This window comes from Onychomys torridus, chromosome 6, assembly GCF_903995425.1.
Source record: "Onychomys torridus chromosome 6, mOncTor1.1, whole genome shotgun sequence".
Taxonomy (NCBI): domain Eukaryota; kingdom Metazoa; phylum Chordata; class Mammalia; order Rodentia; family Cricetidae; genus Onychomys; species Onychomys torridus.
The window spans coordinates 61,582,339-61,609,593 of record NC_050448.1 but is presented as its reverse complement, the minus strand read 5'-3'; the positions used below and the strand labels follow the sequence as shown (position 1 = coordinate 61,609,593).

At 39.1% G+C, this 27,255-nt stretch overlaps 1 protein-coding gene across 2 annotated transcripts in view; it reads left to right on the top strand.

The window, feature by feature from the left end:
* The window catches only part of Arfip1 (ADP ribosylation factor interacting protein 1), an 89,662-nt gene that overhangs the window by 6,256 nt on the left and 56,151 nt on the right, over positions 1-27,255 (top strand). For both annotated transcript variants that reach the window (XM_036190715.1, XM_036190716.1), the window contains exon 2: positions 19,125-19,226. In XM_036190715.1, the coding sequence (XP_036046608.1) occupies positions 19,134-19,226 (93 nt within the window). In that variant the 5' untranslated portion in view covers positions 19,125-19,133. The remainder of the gene's footprint in view (positions 1-19,124; positions 19,227-27,255) is intronic.

Sequence of the window (27,255 nt, the reverse complement as noted above, 5' to 3'; positions counted from 1 at the left end):
CACCTGGTAAGTGTCTGCAGTGTTTTTTAATGCTGATAGTCAGTCCAGCCTTTTAATTGATTTCTTGAAATACCCTTGTCGTTATGAAGATTGCTTCCCCACCACCACCCCCCAGCGTTTTTTGTGGTTGTTCATTTGGTTTTAATTTTTACTCTACAAGATGCTCCTCACTCATCTAGCATGTAACCTTCCCTGGTCCTAAAACTACCCATTCTTTTTAGTAGACAGTGCAATTAGTGTCTGGGGTGTGTGTTGTCATTGCTAGGGCACTGAGTATCATTGCCTCTAGGGCTTCTCAGCAGATGGAGCAAGGAAATATACATGTGTGCACTAACTTGTATACGCACAAGAATATATACAAACACTTTATAAATGACGCTCTGGATCTGTCTATAGTAAGCTGTGCTCACCGTGAACACTTTTCTACTGAAAAGACTTCACCTGTGAATTTTGAGGTGGTTTATTTGGGGGAACTTAGTAACTTAACCAATTATCAATTACTAAGGGAGAAAAGCAGTTCATGTCTATAATAGCAATTAAGTTGTTGGCTCTTGTAATGAAATCAGTTACAGCAAATAGCAAACACCAGTATTGTTGGTTCTTGGTTGGCTACGAACTGCTAACGTGCTGGAACCCAGCTAGCCATCTGTAAGGAAAAGGGCCACACTAAACTGAATAATGTAGCATTTATTTACAGCTCGTTTCCTTTTCAGAGAGTAATGTAGCTTTGAGAACACCATGTTGCCTCAGTTTCTCTGTAACACAATGGGGAAAAGAACAAGGCTTTCCAAATGGTTCGTTTTTATCACCTGTTTTAAAGACAGGCTGTGGTGATAGGGTTAGCTGTTGTTGACTGTCTGTTAGGTTAACCTATCAGTTGTTTCTCTCTATGACATATAATTAAAAATAACTGTAATTAGTCAAAGCTTCCTACTTCTGAAGCTCCAGACAGATGCATTTATCTGAATAAGCAACCTGAACTCAATTTATTAGTATCTAAAAAGAATGGTGTCTATCAAGATAAATAGCTATCAAAATAGTTACCAGATAGTTGTTGATATAAAGGTAGAAATATTATTTCTTTTTATTTTGTTATTCAGTTTATGAAAAGGAATATAATATGCTTTGAACATGTATGGAAAATTATTTTCCATTCAATATAATTTTCACTGGGCTGTGAGGAAAGGATTTTTGCTTTGTTTTCGGGAATCTGTCATAGAAGACAATGATTTTAAGTTGTTTTGACAGGGAAATGTCTATGTTTGGGTATTATTTTCATCTCTAAACAATCTAAACAACTCTAAATATATAGAGTTAATTAATGGAGCTGTTTCATTTCTTAAATTATAAATTAGTTTATCATGAAGATTAACACTGAATTGTGACATCAAAACAAGCCCTGCTCTCTTCACACTTAACTGAATGAGAAAGAAAAATCTCAAAGGAAGTTGAGCCACTTATCATTACCATGGTTACCGGCCTCTGGAATGGCAAACATCAAACATTGTGAAGAAATCAAGCAACGTTAGATGCCAGCAAACCCAAGTCTTGGTGCTTTCTACCCTAGTGTTCTGCAGTACGCCCATTCCTCCTTGACCTCATTTGTAGTGCTCTTCATGCTGTCTTTAGTAGAGTAGGCCTACAAAGAAGAACTTTTAAGACGTTGTTTTGAAGACTTGCATTTTTAATTTTTTTAAAAAGTTTTTTTGTGTTAAGATCTCATATTGCCCAGGCTAGCCTTGAACTCACTGTGTGACTGAGGATGACTTTGAACTCCTGATCCTCTTGCCTCTACCTCTCAAGTGCTGAGATTACAGGTGTGAACCATGCCTGGTTGAACTATCATTATTATTTTAAAAATCTGTAAATTTCTTTAAAGAGGTGTGTATTATTCAAGTGATTTTTGCTTTAGATTCATAATATACTTACTTCACTAAAAGAAGAATCTAAATTCATATTCAGTATGATATAACATGTGTGCCCTGTTTATATCTACCTTGCTAAATCTCTCTGTCTTCAGCTCAGGCATATTGTTCCAGAGCTCAATTAAAATATCTGTTCAACAGCTATTGTCTCACAGATCTTTAATACTAAACTCTGGAGTCTTTAGACTCAGGGCCATCATAGAGGCTGAGACTACTGGGATTTTGCTTTTTTCATTGTTCTCCGCTTAGTCTTGCTTCTTATTTGTGGGGAATCTGGCAGATCAAGTACCTATTGCTCCATTTTCCTTAGCTTCTGTTGTGTGTAAGAGTTGTAGGGCACAGAATTCCCCTCATTAAGTTCCTCCCACATTAAATTCTTTATATGGCTTCCCTCTGAATACGTTACTTTCTTCAGTTTATAGAAATCAAATGATTTTTATAGTAAAAGCTAAAGAATCTCAAATAGCTGTAATTGACTTACAAACTTCAATCAATACTATATGCATTTTCATAAATGCTAATTAGTAATTTATTTTGTAGGGGTTTGTTCCTTATACTCATTAGCTAATGAATACCTGTGGTTGGTTATAGAGGATGAGCCTGAGAAATGACAAGACATTTTGGCCTACAGAATAACTGGCCTATGAGGGCATGAACATTAATTATAGTAGTAATTTATCTTTCTGTTTTAAAGACACTGTTAAAAATAGCCAAATTAATATAAAGATCAGAAAAGGTATATCTTTTTTGTGAGAGCGGGTAGGCATTTACTTCATGCATGGCCTTGCTAGCTTGAAGTACAGACTATCACTTGAGCTGTGCCACTAGCAGAAAATGTAGGTCTTACCTTTTTTTTTTTTTTGAGATAGGGTCTCACTAGTCTAGGCTGGTGAGGCCTGAATTGATGATTATCTTGCTTGCTTGCATTACAGATATGTACCATATACACGTGCATAAATGTCTGTGCTATACAGCACAAATTGCAAGTCATTAGCTTTTTTTGTTTTCCAAGATAAGGCTTCCCTGTGTAGCTTTGGCTGTCCTTGAACTCAGAGATCCAACTGCCTCTGCCTCTGGAGTGCTGGAATTATAGGCATGAGCCACCACACCCCCCTTTCTTTTGAACAAAACAGATTTTCATATAGCCCTCGGGGTGGCTTCAAACTCTCAGCGTAGCTGAGTCTAGCCGTGCAGTGCTGCCCCTCCCATGTGTGGGGTACAGATACTTGCTGTGGGCCCATCTGTGTATGCGATTTGTCCCCCCCCCCCCCAATTTCTTAGTTACAACACAGATTGGTTTGTTAGGATTTCGTCCCCACACCAGCCTGGTTAGTTGGAGCTTTCATTAGCACACTATTTTTCATGGACATGTTAACATTATCATAGCTCCAAGAGGCAGAGTTAGTTTTAGAAACCTCAGCTAAAGGAGTGTCAGTACTTCTTCGTCCTGCTGGCTCCCTGGCTCCCGTTCTTCTCCTCTTCTACTGCACTCCGCCATTTTCTCCCCTGTCCCTGGAGATAAACTGTCTTCTTTGTTTCAGACTTCTGCTTCTTGTGTGTTCCTGTGTTCCCCTTCATTCTTAGATAAAGGTAGCAAACCATAGCTTGTCAGACTTTGGTTTTTTCAATGAGCAGTTACATAGTTTCAGACATGTCTATGCTTATGGGCCAAATACTGCCAAGGATAGCTATAAATGTGGCCAACATAAGACTGTAAAACTTAGAACATCATGGGTTTTTCCTTTTTAAACTCAGCTACAGGGTTCTTGAGCATTACCCTTCTGAATGGTAATGTATCACAATGTCAAAGGTTGAACTTGCCTGGTTTAGAGGTAGTAGTGTATTTATTCACTTTTTATGTACAGTAGTCATAGGTGGTTTCCAGTGTTTTATGGTTGCAAAGAATGCTACAGTGTTTGTATTCTTCTATCAGTGCTTGTCACTCTGTCCAGGAAGAGAGGATATCTGCATTTGCCTAGTTGACCTTTTCATCTTTTTCTCATATAGGTTTTATACATTGCTTATTTTTACTATTTAATCTTATTGTTGTTACAAATGGGATTTTTTCCCTGTCATTTGGTCCACTGATTATTGTCATATGTGCAGGCTATTTCCTATCCTGCTTCTTGAACGAATTCTTTTCTTTTTGAATTAGTTTTTATCATTAATTCTTTGTTGCGCCCCCCCCCCATGTACTGTCCTGTTGTTTGCAAATAAAGCTCTTTATTATTATTATTATTATTATTATTATTATTATTATTATTATTATTATTATTCTGATTTCTCTTAACTGGTTGGATCGGTCAGTACTTCTAGTGCAGTGTTGGATAATAGTGAAGATGGTGGAAATTCTTGCCTTATTCCTAATCTTAGTGCAAATGACTCTTTTTTCTTTATTAAATAAGATAGGTATTAAATAAGATTTAGAGCACACACATATACTGAGAGACAGTCAGTTGTGTGTCTGTCTCTTTGAGTACTTAATTTTGAATGGGTGTTTCAGTTTGTCAGCTATATTCCATCTCAGTGTATATGGAAAAAACTATATGTTTACCCTGTTAAATTTATGAGGACATTATATATTAATAGATTTTTCTAATTGAACCAATCCTATGTTCTTGGGCTAAATCCCACTCAGTCATTTTGTATTGTTTTCTTAATGTGGTATTAGATTCTGTTTGTAAGCAGGAAAAATGTTGTTTCCGGTGTATTTTGAGAGTAGAAACACATTTCTTGCACTATAGTGCCTAGCATGATGTCTTGCAATTCTGACTCCTTGATTAGATTGAAAGTACTTTTGGAATCTCTTGTTTGTGCTTATTTGAACTCTTTTATGTAGTGACATTCTCCATGTGTTGCTGGATAAATTAGAAGCAGGAGTAGCTTCTAATTAAGCTTTTATCAGATGAAATCTGAAAACTGTGTCTCACTTAGTGCGCAGTCACATCAGTTACCAGGATTAAAGGTTACTTCTCCAGTATCTGGTTTGCAGCTTTGCTTTGGGAGATCACAGGTCACTAACATTTTGGCTTTAGACATCTTTGATCAGTTTTTATCTGCCAGATCAAGCTGACAGTCTTTTAAAGTGTTTTTTATATATGGTTTTATAAAATTGTTTTCTTCATTCTATGTAAGTGCCCTTTCTGATTTTTTTAGAAGCACTTACCTATGTAATCAATAGGTAACTCATATGACCGCAGATAGTTTTGTAAAACAAATTCTGATCACAAATAAGTTTATTATGCTATGAAATATTTATAAGAATGTCAGTGGGATGATAGCACTCCTTTAACCAAACGTTTTCACATGTGCCTGACACAGTTCACTTTTAGGTATGTCTGACTGCAGCAATGATGCTTCAGCTCTTGGTACAGCTCCGGCAGCCACAGAAGAAGTCCAGTCTCAAGTGAGGTGATTGGAGGTGGTGTTTTATCGCTTTGTAAGGTCTGCCTGTCTTAGTAAGGTCTCAGACTGTCCAGATTGATGAGTTGTCAAGAGGCATACCATTCAGTAGTAAACTCTTACATGTAGTGACAAGATAAAACAAGGCCTTTCTTTGTAATAAGGAGTAAGTTATACTTGCTTTTCATGACCTGAAGCTTTAAAGGATAACTTTAAAAAAAATAAAATTGCTCTATTGAAATGAATTCATGTAAATAAAAACATCACATAATTAGATTAAGATATTCACTCTAACACTGTACATGGTTTGATTTAATATGTATAATACATGAAATGTAACAGAACAGTGTTCAAAGTTTCTATCAAAATACCTGTAGTATTCGTTGCCACAGATGGCTCACATTTGTCTTACTTACTCCCATGAGTCCTCACTCAGCAAGTGAGCATCTGAATCCAGGAAGAGAGCTTTTAGGCTACTGAGTTCCGTACTTGAGACCCAGTGAACCTGCAGTGATGGTACATACTGGGTCTTAATTGATTCTGATGAAATACCGTAAGGTCCACTATTGTAGCTCATTAAACTAGGGAGAAAGATTAGTTAGGAAGAAAAGGAAGGAAAGAAAAGAAAGAGGATTCATTAAATGGCTTCATTTATATAGCTCGTTAGATTAAACTTTTTTTTAATTGCATTCAAGTCAGTAGAGCTGTTTTTGGCACAAAATCGTACTAAGCACAAGCAGTGCTTTCTGTTGTTCCACATGGATCTTTAGAATAATTCAGTCCCGTAATTAAAGCAGTTGTTATTTGTCCTGTTGTTTTGGTTAAATAAAGTTAACTTTCAGACAGAGGAAAGACAGGTGACTACTGACTTACAGGACTTGCTAAGGCAAAAATACGCTAGGAAGCCCATTGAGACCAAATTCAGTGTTCCTGTACCAGTCTGCCACTTGTAAAGACTCATTCATCCTTCAGTTAGGACCGGATATCCTGAATTTGTGTAATAAATATTCTTTGGTTTTCCTCCTCCTCCTTTTTTTTTTTTCAGTAGTGAGGATTAAATCCAGGGCCTGATGTATGCTAGGTAACTGCTGCACTATGTACTGCTCAACTGTATTCCCAGACCTTTGTGTGACATGTTGTAATATGTGATTTTGACTTCCTGTTTGTCTGCTTGGTTGGTTTTATTTTGTTTTGTTTTTCAAGACAGGGTTTCTCTGTGTAACCCTGGCTGTCTTAGAAGCCCCTCTCTAGACCAAGCTGGCCTTGAACTCAGAGATCCACCTGCTTCTGCCTCAGGAGTGATAGAGTTAAGGGTGTGACCTACCACCACCCAGGCGGTAATTGACTCTTAAGCTAAACATCAATGGTGATCAATTCTACTTGGGAAATATGTGTTATTTGTATACAATTGAAGATACTCCTTCCTCCTCACCTTCCCGCCTTTCTCTTCCTCCTCCTCCCTGTCCCCCTCTTTATTTCACTGGGTTTTGCCATGTATTCCAGGCTGTCCTTGAACTTGGGATCCTCAGCCTTCTGAGTTGCTGGCATTATAGGTCTGATTTGGTGAAAGTTCTTTGTAGTTTAAGATAACGTAACTGTTTATCATCTGACAAAGCAGTGCTATAGTTAGTTGTGCTATAGTCTCGAGAGAGTAGAGAACTATGTGTACTATAGTATGTCTATATTACTGTACTATATCATGTACACATGTACTATATTATGTACATATTATATACTGTGTGTATATGTACTATATTTTGTATACTCCTGCTCATGGTTTGATTTCCTATGAATTTATATCATTGAGAGATGATCAGGGGAAGTCAGGTGTGTGCAAGCTATAGGGAAGATTTGCAGCCCAGCCAGTGATGCAAGTATTGTTCTGTTTGCTGCTTGCCACTGTGAGTTTCTTGTACGTGGATGGTGCTCTGAGAGATGGTGAAGTAGAAATTCCCTGCTCAGTAGACAATAAAGTTTGGATGATAGTGATCTGAAGGAAGCCACTGCCAAGTAATGGATTGTTCAGAGTAAACTAACATTAACTCCTTGTTAAGTATTCTTTGTGTGTAGTAGTCATACCCAAGTAGTTGGCATCCAGAGAGAAGGCAGTAACAATAATAATAACTTTAAAAAGTCTTAACTGTGTAAATATAAGCTGAATTTATACTCTGGCTTAAAAGCATTATAGGAGTTTATAGTTAAAGTATGATTTGGAACTCTTTTGTAACTTTAAAAGTTCATAATTTAGAATGAAATCCTGTCTTGAAACAGTATGGCTAGAATTGGAATGAGCCGGGCACAGCAGTGGTCCAGTTGTACCAATCTCTGAAAGACTTTCATGAACTCCTATGATGCCAGGCATTGTACTAGGTGTATGTATATACTCTCCTTAGGTTTTCCTCCCAAATTTACACATCAAGACTTTGCATACTGGAAAGGTTAAGAGTTACTTAACCATCACTACAACTGGAACTCAAACGAAAGTGAAAAAGATGAGCAAAGTTGAGAAACTAAATAGAAAAGATAGAAGCAAGAAACTGGGAAAACAAACATGGCATATTTCTAAAATAACAAAGGAATAAAATCAGTTATGTTTTGTTGTTTTGGGATTATAGCCTGAGTTCTTTTCTGCCTTCCTCTTAGTTTAGCAACTCTGTATAACAACTTCTAGTACTGAAGAAAATGCACAAATATTTGCATTCTTCTTTTGTGTAAATTCTGAGGTCTAAACAGTAAATTGAGTGTAGACCTTTCATTCAAGGTATATGTTGATCAATCAATGAAATTTAGAAAGAAATGACAAGGTAATAGTGCCTCTGAGGGACACAGATGAAAGGTTGTGGCAGTTTAGAGGAATAGCATCGGGAATGTTAGGGACAGTATTACACTCTTGGAATGTGTATAGAATTGAGCGTGTGAGTGATGTCCTTTCTACAGACAGGGAGAGGAAATTGGGAAATAGGTATGTGTGTGGAGAGTGAATTTGATTTAACAAATCTAAAGCATAATTAGTAGAAAATAATTGGAAGGATTTTGAGCGTCAAGTTGAGGAGTTGGCTTTTATTTTATAGGTATTGGAGAGAGACATGTTGGTTATGTTTATTATTATGTAATATAATTTGTTATCTACCATGAAGCATGAAAAAAGGCTAAAAAGTGACAAAGAGTGTTCATTTACAAAGGTTGGTCAAAGATAACTTTCTGAAGATATAATGCTTGAGTAGAAACTTGAATGAGATGTAAGAGTCATGCAGAAATCTTAGAATAATAACCTTCCAGGCAGGGGCAACAGCAGAAGCCAAAAATACAATTGGTGTGTTGGGAAAAAAGGGAGAGGTTCTGGGGCTGTAAATGGGTGTGAAAGCAAGGAGGAGTATGTTCAAGAGTGAGCTCCAGCTCAGACTGGTGCAGAGTGGACATGGCAGCGACGGGAGGAAGTAGTCAGACGGGCAGTTAAAATCGTGCTGGGTAGTGGGAGGTGAAGATCCATGGTGTCCAGAGCTGGTAGCCATGGCTTCAAACACTGGTTTGTAACAAATGCCAGAAAAAATTGACAAAGTAGTAAATGAATTTCCATATACTCACTCAGATCCAGTAATGAACACATCTGTTTTCTTCATTTATAATAATAGGGTGGAGAGTCCTCTGTCTCTCAAAGCCATGGAATTATCAGAAGGACAAGGAGGAAATAAACTACACACATTTACATTGTATCTGTAATTTAACTCTGTCTTGATTATGGTCTGTTGTAGAAAAGTATAGAGTGCCCACACTGACAGAGATGAATTTACTCTGGTAAAGTCAGGTCAAAATCTCTTAGGAATTATTTTTGGATTCATGTTTCTGAGGATCAGAAATGTTTCTGGATCTCAGTTTCACTTTTTTGGGTATATTTATAGATCTGTAATGATATCTACCTTAGGGGTTGATCCCACCTTTAGCCACAGAATTCATTTGTGTTTCACATAGATTTTGTACAAGTAACCTGCTTTTTTACTAGATTCTGTCGCATGAAATCAATGTGAAGCGTCATGTTGGTGCTCAGAGGTTTCAGTTTTTGGAAACACTAGTGTTGATAGAGCTACTCCTGTATTTGTCTATTGGTCTTGAGCTGAGTGTGATTGTAATATCTTAATGTAGTGTTCATGGTATATAGTATTTCATATTTGATTCTCTACCACTGTCATCTGTTCCCTTGTTTTGTGATGCTGAGGATTGAACCCAAGGCCTTGTGCATGCAAGGCAAATGATCTGCCACTGAGTTACATTCCCAGCCCTTACACGTGATGTACCCCATGCCTGTGTGACATGTTGGGATGTTTAATAATACCATATTTATTACATTTTAATTTATTTTGTGTGCTTGTGCATGTGTGCTCCAGCCACAACACATGTGTAAAGTCAGAGAAAAACTAATGGGAGTTGCTTCTCTCTTTCTACAATGTGGGACCCAAGGATCACACTCAAGCTTGGTGGCAAGTTCACTTATCTGCTGAGCCATCTCAGGAGCCCTAGTAATCTCCCTATAGCGAGGGGAGTGGAGATTGCAGGAGTGAAGTGACATCTGTGAATTACGGACGGGGCAGAGCTGGGCCGCAGGTTGGTACCCTTAGTACTTGAGCAGGTCCTCCTTCAGTTTCATTTAGCATGTTGTTTTGCCTAATACTTGGGAGCCATACTGAATTGATGCTGTGCGATACTTATATTCATCTTTTTGTTTGTTTGTTTGTTTTTTGAGACAGGGTTCCTTTATGTAGCTTTGGAGCTGTACTGGAACTCACTCTGTAGACCAGGCTGGCCTAGAACTCACAGAAATCTGCCTGCCTTTGCCTCCTGAGTGCTGGGATTAAAGGCATGTGCCACCTCGCCCTGCCTTTCATTCATCGTTTTAATAAGTTGTATTTGTACTAACAGTGGAGGAAATTTCAGAAAGTATTTAAATTATGAGCTTATTAGAATTGCTTTGTCTTTGTATGGGCAAACAAAAATCTGAATAATTTCATTTGACACAAAAGGCATTTGTACTGTTGGTACTGAAACAAAATATGTCCTGTCTTGAGATGTATAATTAGTTCAGTCAGCACTGCGACCCTCCTGTCGAAGCCGGAACCAGAACAATTGGGCTGGAACATTTGCACCTTCTCTCTTTACTCTCTGCCTATTTTAGTCACTATACAACTACTGGAAAGCAGAAAAAATATGTACTGAATATAAGCAGTGCCCTAAACATTGAAATATTTAGCAGTGCCCTAAACATTGAAATATTTTTGGGTAGTTTCTATTGCATATTCAGAGAACTTTATAAAAATATGGTAGATTTAAGAAAATCTGGGGAAACTTTAAACTTATACCATTAATTTTGTTTGCTTAGTGGTAAACTGGGTTGAAATTAAACTGCTAATTAAATTGTTAACTATATTAAACTACTGTTGAACAGTGATTAGTGCCTTATATAATTGGCAAGGCTGTAGATCTTTTCTATAAAGATTCTAGGTTTTTATAAGCATGTTTTAGAAATCAAGGTTTCCTGTGCATAACTTGTTTCTCATATGTCTTTCTTTTGCCTTATTAAGATAATCTTTTGGCCTTTGGATGCACTTTGTTAATGACACTTCTTGTTCCTATGACAGTCTATCACAAATGCCCAGTTGTCAAATGGAAAGCCTTTTGTTACATCAAGGTCTATTTTCAGGATTTGGAAAATATAAATAAGCCAGAAAAGTATTACAGGAACATTTTAACCCTTGGTTTTAAACCTTGGCAGCTGTAGAAAGGGTATAGACTAAATGTTACACTGATAAGGGAGAGTTACTCTGTGTCCCTAGGGTGGAGATGAAGTTAGTTGACGTTTGGTTGTAAAATTGGCTAGTGTGAAGAGAGTTAGGGAAGATTATGGTCTGAGGAGCAGTTGGAGAAGTGAGCAGGAACTTGCTAAGTCGTTTTCTAAAGCCATGGTATTTCTGTCGTGCCCAGAAAGCTTGCTGGAGAACTGCTTGGTTCATGAAGGCCTGGGGTGTCCTCTCTAAGGCAGCTGCAATGGGCTGCCTTTATAAGAAACAGTGAGTAGATGCTGACTTTGGCCTGCTGGTCTGAAGACTTACATACCAGGCTGTCTACCCAGTTTCTCAACCGTGGCATTTTTGATGTGTTTGATTGGATAATTTTAATTCACCATTTAATTTCAGTCATCCTTGAAGACGTAGTTAGTGTATTGTGAGGTTAAAGTCTCAAATCAGAATGCCAGATTTGAGTCAGAGTTCATCCATGTCTAGCTGACCTCAGCAGATTTCCTAAAAGCAGGAATAACAGCACTGAGGCCAGAGGGTAGTTACCTGTAAGGTAACATGTATTGATATACATGAAGCAGAGAGAATTCGGACATCTATTGTGTGGCATGCACGTAGAATGGCATCTGACACATGGTTAGTACTCATTGCTAGTTCTCCCTCTTTTGGTTTTTGAGACAGGGTTTCTCTGTGTAGTTTTGGTGCCTTTCCTGGAACTCTCTCTGTAGTCCAGGCTGGCCTCGAACTCACAGAGATCCGCCTGGCTCTGCCTCCCAAGTGCTGGGATTAAAGGTGTGCGCCACCACCACCTTGCTAGTTCTCCCTCTTACAGGGCTTTATTTGCAGGAGGATGTGGATTGTTTAATTTAATTTCTTGATCTTTATAGACTGTAATGTCCTCATCTGTGAAGTTGAGAATAGTACATTTATCTTATAGGCAGTTGTGAGTATTAAGTGAAATAATTCATGTGATGCTCTTAGTTCAGTGCTGACCTTTAGTGAAGACCCACCCAGTAAAGATCACTTTAACAGTGACTGCTGTTGGTATTAGAATAAGGATCCATTAAGCTAGGAAACTGGCTTCTTCATTCTGATATCTGCAGTTGGTAAACCATTTCAGAGTTGCTACAGAAACATTCATAAAGGTACTGGTGGACCATCTTCCGTTTATCTGCTGTTGAATCTAAAACCATCTCCAACTCAGGTACTCAAAGAAAGAGGCTTCCCAAAGCTTTCTTTCCCTGAAGACATACAGTATGGAGGCTTTCCTAACCTGAGAGGAACCCGCAGCTGGCCAGCCAAAAATAAACAAATGAGAAATCCATAACCCTTAGCTGAAGGCTGACTTGGCAAACCAGTTAGCCTCCATTGCTATTTCAAAGATCTAAGATGGGTAGTTGGGATTTCTTCCTCTGTGATTGAGTGCACCTGCCACTATTTCGAGATTTCCATGTTTGGATGCTCACTTGGAGGCATTACTTGGGGTTCTCAGACTCTGGATGAAATGGTGTATTTGTAAATGGCATTTAGGCTGCTGCAGCCATTTTTATAGTGGTAGAGAAGTGTTGTTATTTTCTTTTTGTTGGTAAAACATTTTGCAAGATGACAAACTTCTTTTGCTTCTGGGTTGTTGAGCTGCATGCAAGTCAGTCCCTTATAGGTGGGCAAAGTGATCGAATGGCACCATGTAGTTAGAGTTTTCCTGCCTGGCCCACAGTCAGGACAAACCTCTCTCACCCACCCACCAGGCCCATAGACGCTCAGACCCAACCAAGAAAGCACACAGAAACTTATATTGCTTATAAACTGTATGGCCGTGGCAGGCTTCTTGTTATCTTCTTCTTCTATCTTAAATTAACCCATTTCTGTTAGTCTATACTTTGCCACATGGCTTGTGGCTTACTGGTGTCTTCACATGTTGTTTCTCATGGCAGTGGCTGGCAGTGTCTCTCCACCTCAGCCTTTACTTCCCAGAATTCTCTTCTCTCTTGTCCTGCCTATAGTTCCTGCCTGGTCACTGGCCAAACAGCATTTTATTTATACAGAGCGATATCCACAGCAACACCACAGACCCTGTGTGCAGAGTGACACCACAGACCCTGTGTGCAGTGACACCACAGACCCTGTGTGCAGAATGACACCACAGACCCTGTGTGCCCAGTGACACCACAGACCCTGTGTGCAGTGACACCACAGACCCTGTGTGCAGAGTGACACCACAGACCCTGTGTGCAGTGACACCACAGACCCTGTGGCAGAGTGACACCACAGACCCTGTGGCAGAGTGACACCACAGACCCTGTGGCAGAGTGACACCACAGACCCTGTGTGCCCAGTGACACCACAGACCCTGTGTGCACAGTGACACCACAGACCCTGTGTGCAGAGTGACACCACAGACCCTGTGTGCAGTGACACCACAGACCCTGTGTGCAGTGACACCACAGACCCTGTGTGCACAGTGACACCACAGACCCTGTGTGCACAGTGACACCACAGACCCTGTGTGCACAGTGACACCACAGACCCTGTGTGCAGAGTGACACCACAGACCCTGTGTGCAGTGATACCACAGACCCTGTGTGCAGAGTGACACCACAGACCCTGTGGACAGAGTGACACCACAGACCCTGCCAGATTGTTGCTGTGGGTGGATTTTAGACCTCCAAGAAAAATCATTCCTTTACCATTAAACAGTGGTGAAATAGGAGCCAGGCTTGGTGGTCCATGTCTTTAATTTCAGCACGCGGGAGGCAGAGGTAGGTGGATCTCAGTCCAGCCTGGTCTACAGAGCGAACTCCAGGACAGTGGGGTTTCAAAGAGAAAAGAGATGTGAAACAGACATTAGAGAGGTAGTCTTGGGTGCTGCACGCAGGTGCTCTCAGCAACAGTTTCTTGAGCCATGGAAGTTCTCACTACAGCATCATGGCAAGTCTTGTGCCTATGTGTGGAAGTCTTTCTCATCTTGCTCTGTTCCTGGAAATCAGGCTGAAACAACGGAGTCTGCATTGGAGAAAACTTAAAAATGGCTCTTTTGGAGAGGAAACAAAAGGAACCATTCTGTAAACTCTTCATTGGTGGCTTACATTTTGAAACCACAGAAGAACATTTAAGGAGCTGCTAGGATCAGTGGGGGGAGTTCACAGATTGGCTATGAGACATGCTTCAAGCAAAGGATAAGATGATTTGATTTTGTAACTTTCTTATCCCTGACCAAGGTTGATACAGCCTCGACTGCCAAGACAAGATGGGAGAGCAGTTGAGTCAAACAGATGGGAGAGCAGTTGAGGCAAACATTGCAGTCACGAGAGGATTCTGGAAAGCCTGGACCCCTTGTGACTGTGAAGTGACTGTTTAATGGTGGGATGTGGGAAGATCCCAAGGAACACCACCCTAGAGATTACTTGGGATATGGAAACATTGATACTATTGAAATGATTACTGATAGGCAGTCTGGAAGGAAGTGGGGCCTTGGCTTTGTTACATTTTACGATCAGGATCCTGTGGATAAATTGTATTGCAAAAATATCGAACCATCAGTGGTCGAGATGCGGAAGTAAGAAAAGCATTGTCTAGGTAAGAAATGCAGGAAGTCTCAAGTTCTAGGAGTGGAAGTGGAGGGGGAGTCTTGTGGTGGCTGAGGAAATTTAGGATCAAGACCAGGAAGCAATTTGTGTGTGCTTGTGGGGGTGCGGAGTATGATGGGTATAAAGTGGGTGTAGGTTTGGGGTGGCTATAGTGGGTATGGAGGTGTACCTGAAGGTACAGTTTTGGGGGAAGAAGAGGAGGATGTGGTGGTGAAGGACCTGGATATGGCAGCCAGGTTTGGGGGCTGTGGTTATGACAACTATAGAGGAGAAAATTACAGAAGTGGAAATTACCGTGATTTGGGAAATTATAACCTGCAGCCTTCTAACTGTGGTCCAGTGAAAACCTTGGTGTTATTGGGAACATGGAGGAAACTGTGGTCCTGGAGGCAGTGGAGGGGTGAGGAGGTATGGTGGGAGGAGCCAGTGGAGTGTCTTCCCAGCCCAGTGGACAGAACAGCTCTAGGTTACTGAAATAACAGTGCTTGCCGGGCGATGGTGAAGCATGCCTTTAATCCTAGCACTTGGGAGACACAGACAGGTAGCCAGCCTGGTCTACAGAGTGAGTTTCAGAACAGCCAGGGCTACACAGAAAAATCCTGCCCCCTCCCCCAAAGAAAAAACAACCAACCAACCAATAAACAAACAAAAACTCAAAACCAGTGCTAAGGAAACCCTTACTCAGTCATACCTTATAAAATAGAAAGTGAGAAGAGTGATCAGCTTTTTATTTGTCTCCAAACATGTATACTGGTTTTTGAAGGGTTGTTCCCTGCACTCACACTGGATAAAGCATGTGCCTTACACTCATTCCCTCACCTCGAGTTGACTCAGTGCTGGCAGAAGCTGGACTGTGCTGGCCTGCAAATTTGATTATCAATTTTCTAAGAATCTGTAGACCAGCTGTAACTTTAAAAGTTTCAACTGTATGAATTTAAGATTAGCGTCTGGAGGGCTGGAGAGATGGCTCAGAGGTTAAGAGCACTGACTGTTCTTCCAGGGGTCCTGAGTTCAATTCCGAGCAACCACATGGTGGCTCACAACCATCTGTAATGAGATCTGGTGCCCTCTTCTGGCCTGTAGACATATATGCAGACAGAACATTGTATACATAAATAAATAAATCTTTAAAAAGAAAAAGATTAGGGTCTGGAGAGATATCTCAGTGATTAACATTTGCTACCCTTCCAGAGGAACTGAATCTAGTTCTCAGCACCCACATTAGAGGACCCAAAACTACCTATAGTTCCAGATCCAGGGGATCTGATCTCTTCCTCAGACCTCCATGGGCACCCACATTTGTATGGCAAAATGCACACAGAACTACACATAAATAAAAAAATAATAATTCTTTAAACTTACAACTAAATAAACATGACTTTAAAGCAAAGGTAATACAAAGCTTACTAGTTCCTAAATATTTTCCCTTTATATATGCTTGAGTTATTTGTGTTAGGATATTTCAGTAGTATGATGTTATGATATTGTATGGAACATCTTGTCTTGCTCTGAATTCAGTGAGATCATATCAGAAGTTGAGAAATCGGCCTCAGTTAGTATAGACACCACAAAAATAAACTAACAGTAGCAATCCAACAAGATTGGGTTTATTTTAGCTTATTTTTCAAGATGTGGTTCATCTTGGTGGATGGAGTGATAGGCAACGTTGTGTCCATAGTCAGGAAAGAGAGAGTGATAAATATTAGTGCTTAGCTCCTTTTCACTCAGTACAGGAAAAAAGGAAACAACAGGAAAAAAAAAACAACTTTCATTTTATATAATTGAAAATAATAGCTTCTAGATCTTCATTAGTTCCTCATCTCAGACTGTTGGATTTTCCTTGGGACTATATTGTATTTTCTTGGTTTATTTTATGTTTTGACTTGTATTCTGGACATTGGGAACGGTAGTGGTTGGAGTAAGAATGGCCCCTACCAGCTCATGTATTTGAAAGCTTTATCACCAGGGAGTGGTACTGTTTGAAGGGATTAGAAGGGTTAGGAGGGTGGGCTTTGAGGTTTCAAAAGCCCATGCCAGGCCCAGTGTTTCTCTCTCTGCCTGCGGATCAGGATCTCAGCTACTTCTCCAGCACCATGCCTGCCTGTGTTCCATTATGCTCCCTGCCATGATAACAGACTAACCCTCTGAGACTGTAAGCCAGCCCCCAATTAAATGCTTTTATTCATAAGTGTCGCCGTCGCCATGGCGTCTCTTCACAGCAGTAGGACAGTGCCTAAGAAAGGACCATGAGTTTATGGCGTTTAGGCTGTTGGTTTCTCTTTTGATACTTTTTCCCTTGTTTTAGTGAGTAATTTTCTCAACTAGGCTTTCATTACAAACTGTTTCTTGATGGTGATTCTTCTATTTAGATCTTTTCTCTTTGGTTGAACTCCTTTGGGTCCATTCATCCCAACAAAATTCAAGGGTTGGAGATGTAGATAGAAATAGATTCCCTTACTTACTAGATAGCTTTCCTGGACGCTCTTTCACCTTCCCTTTTCCTTAAATTTCCACTAGCTTAAAAAGGCCAGCTTTCTGTGCATGTTCCTAGCTAAAAGTCAAGGAGATTGTCCAGATTCGCATTTGAGATTCTATGTGACGTGTGTGTGTGTGTGTGTGTGTGTGTGTGTGTGTGTGTAAATAAACACATAGAGATGCAAAGAAGACAGGTAGTAGGACTTTTCTATTCTCATTCTGTGGAAAACATCATTTATTGGCCATGTATACTTCAAAGTACACTCTGAGTATGAGGGTCATTGCCCCTTTAGTAGTTCTGCCAATATAGGAAAAGAAGCCATGCTGCCACAAGTTGGGAAACAGCAGGAAGTTTAGACCTTTGGGTGACACCTGCGAATGTCGGGTCGCCGTGAAGGCCATTTGATCATCAGAGGACAGAGGAATGCTTTTTCTGCTGTGTAAGGGGCCCGGCAACCTTAGAGTCTGATGTCGGGCCATTCCATATTGTGTCTCTGGATTGGTTATTGCTCGAGGATGTCTGTACTCTTGACAGGCAATGGCCAACTGTGGTTGATGGATGCTGCTGTGCACTTATGGGGAAGTATTTGGGAGAAATCATTCTTGGTGAAAGATGAAATGATGAGCTGGTTGTTGGTGGAAAGAGGCAGCTAGCCCCTTAAGACTTTTCATGGAGTCCTCCATTCAAGTTGGGTCAGGCTTCCTCCACCCACCTGGACAACTGAGAATAGGAAATGGAGCTCTTTTAGGTTGGTGATGTCTAGAGAATGGGACCCTTGCAGTGAGAACCCAGTATGTTGTTTTTTAATCTCTTAAAAACAAAACAAAACAATTCTTCAAGAGGATGCTCAGTGAATTTTTTTTTCAGTGTTATCAAACCTGGAGTCTTGCTAATGCATTTCTTAATTGCATTTTTGATTCAAGTCTGTAGATTAAACATACATGCAGTACAGTTTGGACAGTAGCTAGATTCAGGAGTCAGCATTGAAACACATTTACATTGGGAGCTACTGATTCCACCTCTGACATACTTATTCGAGTGCCATTATTTTAGTAGCTATCATTGTTAATTTAAGGCATATGTAGCACTTTTAAAGACATCAGGGACTAAAAATGGAGAAGGAAAGGTCACTAGCTCTCTATGGCAAGTTGAATAAACTTTGTTTACTTTGAAGGTTTTAAAAATTTAGAGTTGGAGAAAGTAATTTGAAGATTCTTTGTATGAAATTCTCACATTAATTTGTCAGAAAAACTAAAGTCATTACTGAAGCAGAGATGTTTTAACAGAAATAAAACTTTTTGTTATATTAAAAAAACTTTTTGAGGCCGAGTGTGGTGGTACACACTGGTAATCCCAGCACTTGGGAGGCAGAGGCAGGAGGATTTCTGTGACTTAGAGGCCAGCCTGGTCCACAAAGCGAGTTTCAGGACAGCCTCAGCTGTTATACAGAGAAACCTTGTCTCGAAAACAAAAACAAACAACCTTTTCCTGTAGACAGAAAGAAACTCACTTTGAAGCCCATTAAATAGGACAGGTAGACCATCTGTGTGTAAGTTACACACCAAGCATGGCTTTCTGTAGTATTTCTTCCATTATGAGTGGTAGTGTATCATAATTCTAAGAGAGAAGGATGATGCCCCCTAGTTCTTGTCATGTGTAACTTTTCTTTAAATCAAGGAATTTAGATTGAATGCAATAAAAGCAGCCAGGTGTATTTTTTTTTTTTTTTGTATTGTCATCATGTTGACTATTTATACATACATATATAAAACATATATATATATATATATATATATATATTATATATATATATCAAGTTATAAAAATATTAGACTGCTAGGTAGTAAATGTATGTGCATATAGTCTTAAAAATGTACTTCTTATAGTTTGGTATTTGTATGGCTTTTTTCCTTCTCTTTATTTTATTTTATTTTTTTTTTTAATTTAGGAGTCTAACATGGCTCAAGAGTCTCCCAAAAACTCTGCAGCAGAAATTCCAGTAACTAGTAATGGAGAAGTTGATGACTCCCATGAACATGGCTATCACAGGGTAAGAGCACTTTATTTTCTGTTAATGCAAAGAATCATGAAAAGGTTTTGCCAATAATCTGAGGTGGTTATAAGGAATACTGGATAGGCTGCGACATTGATTTGCCAAGGCTTCAGGGCCATAAGCTTTGCTATTTAGCTTAGTAAGAGGCAACAAAACTATTAACTAAACTTTCATGCCATTAACCAGAATGACAGTATATCTTACAATTGTGGCATATAATTTTATGTGGCTTTTTTACTTTTCATAAGAAAAAATACTAGAGTAGTATTTTATCCTCTTAAATATTATTTATAAATATTAATATGTCCTTTTAAAATTTCACATCATCTAATGCTTTTTTTAAAAGTGCATAAATCCTAAGTAGCTGTTCTTGATTTTGCTGTTGTTTTAGTTACTTTTTGGTTGCTGTGATAAAATACCATAACCAAAAGTGGCTTATGGAAAAGGGGCTATTTTGGCTCTGGTTCCAGAAAGGGAGTCCATAGTAGGTGGGAAGTCATGGCATAGAGATAGGAGCAGGAAGCTGGCTGATCAGATTTCTGTCCACACACAGGAAGCATAAATTGAGGACAGGAAATGTAGTGAGACTATGAACTCTCAATGCCTATCCCCAGTGGCATACGTCCTCAGGCGAGGCTCTGACTCCCCAAATAGCACCATCAGCTGGCAGACCAGGTGTTCAAATACATGAACCTATGGGAGCATGTTTCATTCAGACCACCAAAATAGTTAACATCCCGAAAGTGGCTTCATTGATTCAGAAAGAAGCTGAAATCTAAGGTGCATTTTTTCGTATGTGTGTGTGCCAGGATTGGACCTGGGACCTTGTGAAGCTTAGCATACACGCTACCACTGAGTTACAACCGTAGACTAGAGTATTTAATTTTGCTCTGCCTCCAAATTTGGAATTCAGTTTAATACATTTTAAAGGAATATGAGATTGGAAATAATCTGGGTTCCAATTTCAGCTGTGTCATTTCTAACAATGTAACCTTGAAAGTGTTTCTGTTTCTATAGTAAAAAGATTTACTCTCTTTATAATATTAATAGTAAGTGAGATGAGCAATGTGCCTTATAAGGCCAGAAATGAAAGTGATACTTGTTATTTTGGGGATTAAACATTCTTTTAATGACATTTGATAAGAGTGTACAACTTTAACTAAAAATATGGTTTCTGTGGTCTTGAAAAGTTGGTTTTGTTTTTTAGACTTGTTCTTTGTTTTTTTTTTTTTTTTTTTTTTTTTTTTTAGACGGGGTCTCACTGTGTATCTCTGGCTGGCCTGGAACTCACTATGTAGACCAAGAGATATGCTTGCTTTTGCCTCTTGAGTTCTGGGATTCAATGTACACACCAGCATGCCCAGCTCTGTGTGAGTGTGTGTATGTGTGTGCCTGTGCTCACATATGTAATTGAAAAACTAGTGGTTGAAAAGTTCTTAAATTATTTTATAGCTCAGATAGGCTTCAGCTTTCCATTTAAGAATGAAATCTTTGTGTGACACTTTAGCTGTGTTAACTAGTTCTCTGTTGTGGGGCCTGTGCTTTGTAATGGTTAGCACAGCCTTGACCTTTTCCTGCTACCTGCTTGTGGTGCCTTTCTTTTCTAATGAGCAGATGAGCTTCATATATTGCTGTGTCTGTGAGGCTGGGGAGAAACTCCCTCCTGGTTGGAAACTTCTATTTTAGATAGCGCTCTGTGATAGTTGTCAAGCCTGAGATTCATCTTAGTGTTTTCTGTTGCCAGGACAGAGTACTTGAGGATGACGATAAAGAAAAGAGGTTTATGTAATTTACAGTTCCAGAGGCAGTGAAGTTCAAGATCAGGTGGCTTCATCATGCTGTAACCTGATATCACATGGGGAAAGGGCGTCTGTGAGGGGAAATAGGAATACATAGAACAGCCCTGTTTTTGAGAGAATGAACCCAGTCTCATGAGAAAAGCCATTCATGTCTTTCAGAAGCCTCACTTTGAAGACTACTACCTTAGCAGCATAAATTTCACCAGGGACAGACCACATTTACACTAGTTATTTATTTCACTTGCAAGTACTTTAATTGGACTTCTGAGCATATAGTGAAATCATTTACCTCCAAGATAAACCTGCACAATAAGGAAACTCAAGTTACTGCTACCAATTACTTAAAAAAATATCTATTAGTTCAAATATTCATTGTAACAAAATTTTAATCATTTTTCTTCTAAATTTTGATAACTACTTTAGCACATTTACTCTGAATATTTATTAAGTAACTGCTATGTCCCACACAGGACACTGGGAATATAGTAATGAAAAAAATACCTACCACCAGAGGCTTGACACCTTAAAACACTATCTGAAGGTGGACCGACCATAACATCACATGGGAGGAGGTGCAGGAGGATTGCTGCAAGTTCTAGACTAGCTTATCGACACAGTAAGCTATAGGCTAGCCAGGGCTACAGAGTAAGACTCCGTCTCAACACAAACCAACAGCAGAAATATCTAGTGAAAGCTGAAGACTTGTGAGCAGTGAAAACGCACTATATACAGCGTGGGTTAGGATTACCTCAGTGGTGGAGTGTGTGCTTTGAATTCATCCCCAGTGCAAAAAGTTAGAGCTGGGTGGTGGTGGCACACGACTTTAATCCCAGCACTCGAGAGACAGAGGCAGGGTGGATCTCTGTGAGTTCAAGACCAGCCTGATCTACAGAGTGAGTTCCAGAACAGCCAGGGCTACACAAAGAAACCCTGTCTCAAGGGAAAAAACAATTGAAGTTAGGTTCAGTGTTAAAATCCCTTGTTATTAGAGTATGGCCTATACACTGGGAAAAAGCAGCAGTGTGAAATGTGAAACTCTGTGAAACCACCTCTGAATAAAGATTCAGAGCACCCAGGAAGTCAGACCAGGTCCTCGTTGCCCATTGCTAGGCAGTATGCCTTCTCCTCTTCAGGGTGGCCACCACTAATGTAAATATGTCTAGATTGTTCTATTTAGTTATTTCTTTATTTAGTTTGTTGTTTTGAGACAGGGTCTTCTTATGTATCCTAGGCTGGCTTCAAACTTGTGACCCCCCTGCCTCAGTCTCCCAAATGTAAGATGTGTAAGCATGCTAAACATGGACTGCTTTTCACTGCCCTTTATGATCAGTGGATTATCAGTTTAGAGCTTGTGAACTCACTGTCACTAAACATCCGTGGAACTCACTTTTATCATTGCTTCTAGCGGTATTCTGTTCCTTCAATTACATTATAATTTTCTGTCTGTAATCTGGTTTTGGTTGGTGGAAAGCTCGGATGTGTCCAGTCCTTGTCCATTATGAATAAAGCTGCCTTTCCTGCCCATGTACAGGTCTTTGTTGTACACAGTCAGTTGTCCGAAGAAATGGAAATGAAGTGTTCAGGTCATGAGCACACAAACGTGTGACAAGCAGTGAGTGACCGTTCTAGTTCTCAGCATCTGAGCTAGCTCTTGGTATTTGGTGGATAATTCCACTTTAGCCATTCTTATAGAGGTATAATGATAACCTAGTATGCAGTTCTCTGATGACTAATGCTGTTGAGCAGTTGGACTCATCATTTGGATGTTGTCTTTTGTGAAGTATCTTTTCTAGTTAATTAGGTGTGAACTTTTTTCTCAGTAATTTGTAGAAATTTATATTCTGGGTGTAAGTTCCCTGTTTGGATGTACCTATTACAGATAGTAGCTTCCTTCCACCACAGGCTTTTGTACTCTAGAAATGGTATCTTTTCTCTTTTTAAACATGTTATATATTACTTTTACAAGACAGAGGCTTTCATTGGACAATTTCATATGTAAATACAATGTATTTTGGTCATATTCACCCTAGTGGTATCTTTTAGTGAGCAAGGTTGCCGACTAAGGCCCTTGTAGTTGTCCCGTTCAGTCTTAACAGCTGTACTCTACCCCTTTTGCCAGAAATTAATAATTTTAATGAGTCAAATTTATCAATCTTTCCCTTGCTATCCCATTTAAGAAATATAGTATCATGAACAACTTTCTCTTATAAGTTGTATTTTGCTTCTCACACTTAGGTATGTGGTTTATCTTGAATTAACTTTAACTTTGAATGTGATCTAAAATAGAAGCCACAGTTTGTTCCTCCCCTTCTAAATTAATATTATACAATTACTCCAGCACCATCTGCTAAAAGGCCTTGTTTTCTGTCCGTGGAAAACGAGGCTGGTTGTGGAAGTTCATACTGTCATCTTGGTATTTGGAAGGCTGGACTAGGAAGGTTACTGAAGTTGAAAGTCAGCCTGGACTATAGAATCCAAAACAAGACAAAAAGTGAACAAAGAAATGGAATCTTTATCTTACATAAAAATTAACTCATGATGGATTAAAGACTTTCTGCCAGACACTATATAATCTCTAGAAGAAAGCATAAAGAAAGTTTTAGCCATGAGTTCTTTGGTATAATGTTGAAAGCAAAAATAAACAGAACTCTAGCGAACTTGAAAATGTCTGCATAGCAAAAGAGCCAATAAACAGAATGAAAAGAAAACTACATAATGGGAAAAAATACTTACAAACCATATATTCAGTGCAGCTAATGCCCAAAGTGTCAATAGCAGACAACCCAATTAAAAAATGAGCAAAGCACCTGAGTAAACTTTGTTTTCTGTCTTTCTCTGTCCCCCTCTTCCTTATTTCCTGTGCCAAGGGTAAAACCCCAGAGTCTAATGTATACCAGGCAAGTACTCTACTGCTGAGATACAACTGTCATCATTTTCCCAAAAAGAGTGCTTGCCAGTAGACAAAAGATAAAATAAATGTAGGTCAACATCACTGACCACCAGGAAACTGCAAATTAGAACCACAGTGAATTACACCTCACATTTATTAGAGTAGCTTTTATCAGAAGGCAAAAAATGGGGGTGCTTTGATATTAGAGCACTTGCCTAGCGGTTACTCGTTTTCATTCTCGTTCTCTGTCTTTCTCTGTGTGTGTCTTTCTCTGTCTCTCTTTCACTTTTAAAGACAGCACATAAATATGAAACAAATATTAGGGATATTGTGGAGAACCCTTAAACATAATTGGTGGATGTTTTAATTATGGTTCTATTGCATGCTAAGATACCTAAACCAAGGCAACTTTCTAGAAGAGTTTATTGGCCTTCAGAGGGTGAGTCCATGATCATCATGGCAGGCAGCATGGCAGCAGGCAGGCGGACTTGGTGCTGGAGCAGGAGCTGAGGGCTCACATCCTTATCTATAAGTAGGAGACAGAAAGAGCTGGGAACAGTGTGGGATTTTTGAAATCTCAAAGCCTGCCCCCAGTGACACACCTCTCCCAGAAGGCCACACCTCCTAGCCCTTCCCAAGCCATCCCCATTCAGACCACCCTAGTGGAAATGTAAATAGCTATTATAAAACACAAAACACAGCAGTATAGAGATTCGTGGAAAAACTAAAAACAGAACAGTTCTAGGATAGTAGACGTAGAAAAAGAGACAATTTCATTTCTGGGTGTATATTCAAAAGAAATAAAATTACAGTTGTTTAGTGTTGTTCTCAGTAGCCAGGATACAGAAATAACCTAGGTGTCGTTATGGTTGAACAGGGGCAGAAAATACAGATAGCTTTGTGCACAAGCACACATGTACATACACAAAGGAATATCATCTATCATTAAAATAAGAGAAACAGAGGACTGGTGCTGAGACTCGGAGTCCTGGGCCAGTGTAAGCTGCATTGTGAATCTCTGTTTCAAACAAAAGAGGGAGAAATGGTGAGGGAGAATATGAATATGAGAATGAAGGAATGTGAGTCTACTTGCCCTGTGTGATAGCGTGGATTAACTTGGAAGGTATCTCTGCTAAGTCAGATAAGCCAGATGCAGAAAGGGAATATGTGTGGTCTCATTTTTTTGTAGTGAGAGTCTCTTTTGTTTGTATTTTTAAAATCCTCCAAACACAGAAAAAGACTAGGAGGGTGGATAGGGAGGACGGGCAGGTGCTGGTCAAGGTGGCAGTTGGTTTTAGACTTTGAGTATGTTCTGAAGACACGATGAATAGCATGGTTAATAGTATACTATATACCTGAAATTTGCTCAGATCCAGGGCACTTCAAGACACACACATGTGCTCACACACACAACTAAGTAAGGTGATAGATATGTTAATATGTTAATTAGCTTGGTTTTAGTTATTTCATAGTACATTATTACTCATGGAAACTTTACAGTTTATTATATACAGTTTTGTAAATTATATATTAATAAATTTGATCTTATGTGAGACTTTATGCTTTCAAATATATACTAAATATATTTTAAATATACTAAGTATGTACTAAATAGAATATATATTAAATAAAAAGTATTATAAAATTTTAAATAGGGAACTCTTCTACTGTGGGCTTTTGCTGTTAATATTTATCTAGGTCATTTATGTGGCTCTGATTTTGAACTCTGCTTTATTTCTTGGTCTGTCCTTGAAACAGCACCATATTATCTCATTGTAATACAGAAGATGGGTAAAACTACCAGTTCCAACCTGGATATCTGGCAGCTCATTGCTCCAGTGAGAGTTCTTCAGGGTTACTTTGTACATTAAATCCTTTAATGGGTCTTAAGAGTCTTGCCTTTGAATAGTGCTGATGAAGTACTTTCCTTATGCAGTCAAAACAAATAACTTGCACATTTGAAAGTTTACTCTTCGTTACTCTATCAAATTCTCCTTTTTGGGTATTGTCCTATGATATTATTTCACTTCATCCTAGAAGGCAGGAAAAAGGTGTTTGTCTTGGAGACCTCTTTTATTAGTGTGAACTTTTATTAGTGGTGATGCCCCAGAGAAGCAATAATATACTTAAACCAATGCATCCTACCTCATCCCATAAAGAAATTCAATACCATAATGCTTGTTTCTGTTTGTACCTGCTCTTAGTGAAAATGTGTGTGTCATGTATATGGTAGTTTGAATGTAATTGGCCACATAATCTCACAGGGAATGGCACTATCAGGAGGTGTGGCTTTGAGGTTTCTTATGGTCAGTATCCCTCTCAGTGTCTCAGTTGACTTCCTGTTGCCTGCAAGATGTAGGACTCTCAGCTATTTCTCCAGCACCACATGCTGCCATGCTCCCCATGATGATAAAGGACTTTACCTCTGAAGCTGTAAGTGAGTCCCCTCAATTAAATGTTTTCCTTATAAGAGTTGCCGTGGTCTTGGTGTCTCTTCACAGCAATAGAAACCCTAACTAAGACAATGGGTCTCTTACATATTTGGTATCCTTTAATTAAAATTAATCTTAGTTGTGTGCCTTTCCTCAAGAGTGGAAACAATAGTTCAAAAGCATCTTTTGACTGTATGCCAATATATTTATAATCAAGATCTATTATATGTTAACTCAAGGTATATGTTAACCTAAACATTAGTCACTTTCTCATTTCATTTTACTAGTTAATGAGCAGGAAGTTGGATTTAACCTTAAATCTTTTCTTCTAATAAAGATGAAATTTTATAGAGAACGAAGTGTCAAATGTATTGGCTGGTGTTAGACTATAGATGTTTATGGAATAGTAAAACAATCTCATGTGTCTGGATTCCTAAAAGGAGATTTCAGAAATACATACATACTTCTTCCTTCATGTCTGTTTATTTAAAATTTTGTAGAACCTTTTACATAGTAGCCATGTTACTTTAAAAGTACAGTCACCTGAACTCCCAAGTGGTAACTTACTGAGTTGCAATGAATTGTTTGGCCAGCTGGTGTCACTGTGACACAAGCAATGAAATTGTAAACGCTATCAAAGTTGATGTTCTTGTGTCTCACTGCAGATGTTTGTGATTTTAATCTGACTTCTTTAGCCTGCTCTGAGAGACAGTCCTCCACATTCACATGTCTGTAGAGATTATGATGGAAATGCCAACATTAGAACTCCTTTCCCAGCACTGTAGTCTTGGCTCACATGTAAGTGTCTCTAGAGATAGGGTGGCAGTGACTGTGGTCTCTCAGGTGCTTCCTCCATCCCTCAGTAAAGATACTATGTTTTTTCTAAGTAAACAGTTTTTGTTCTT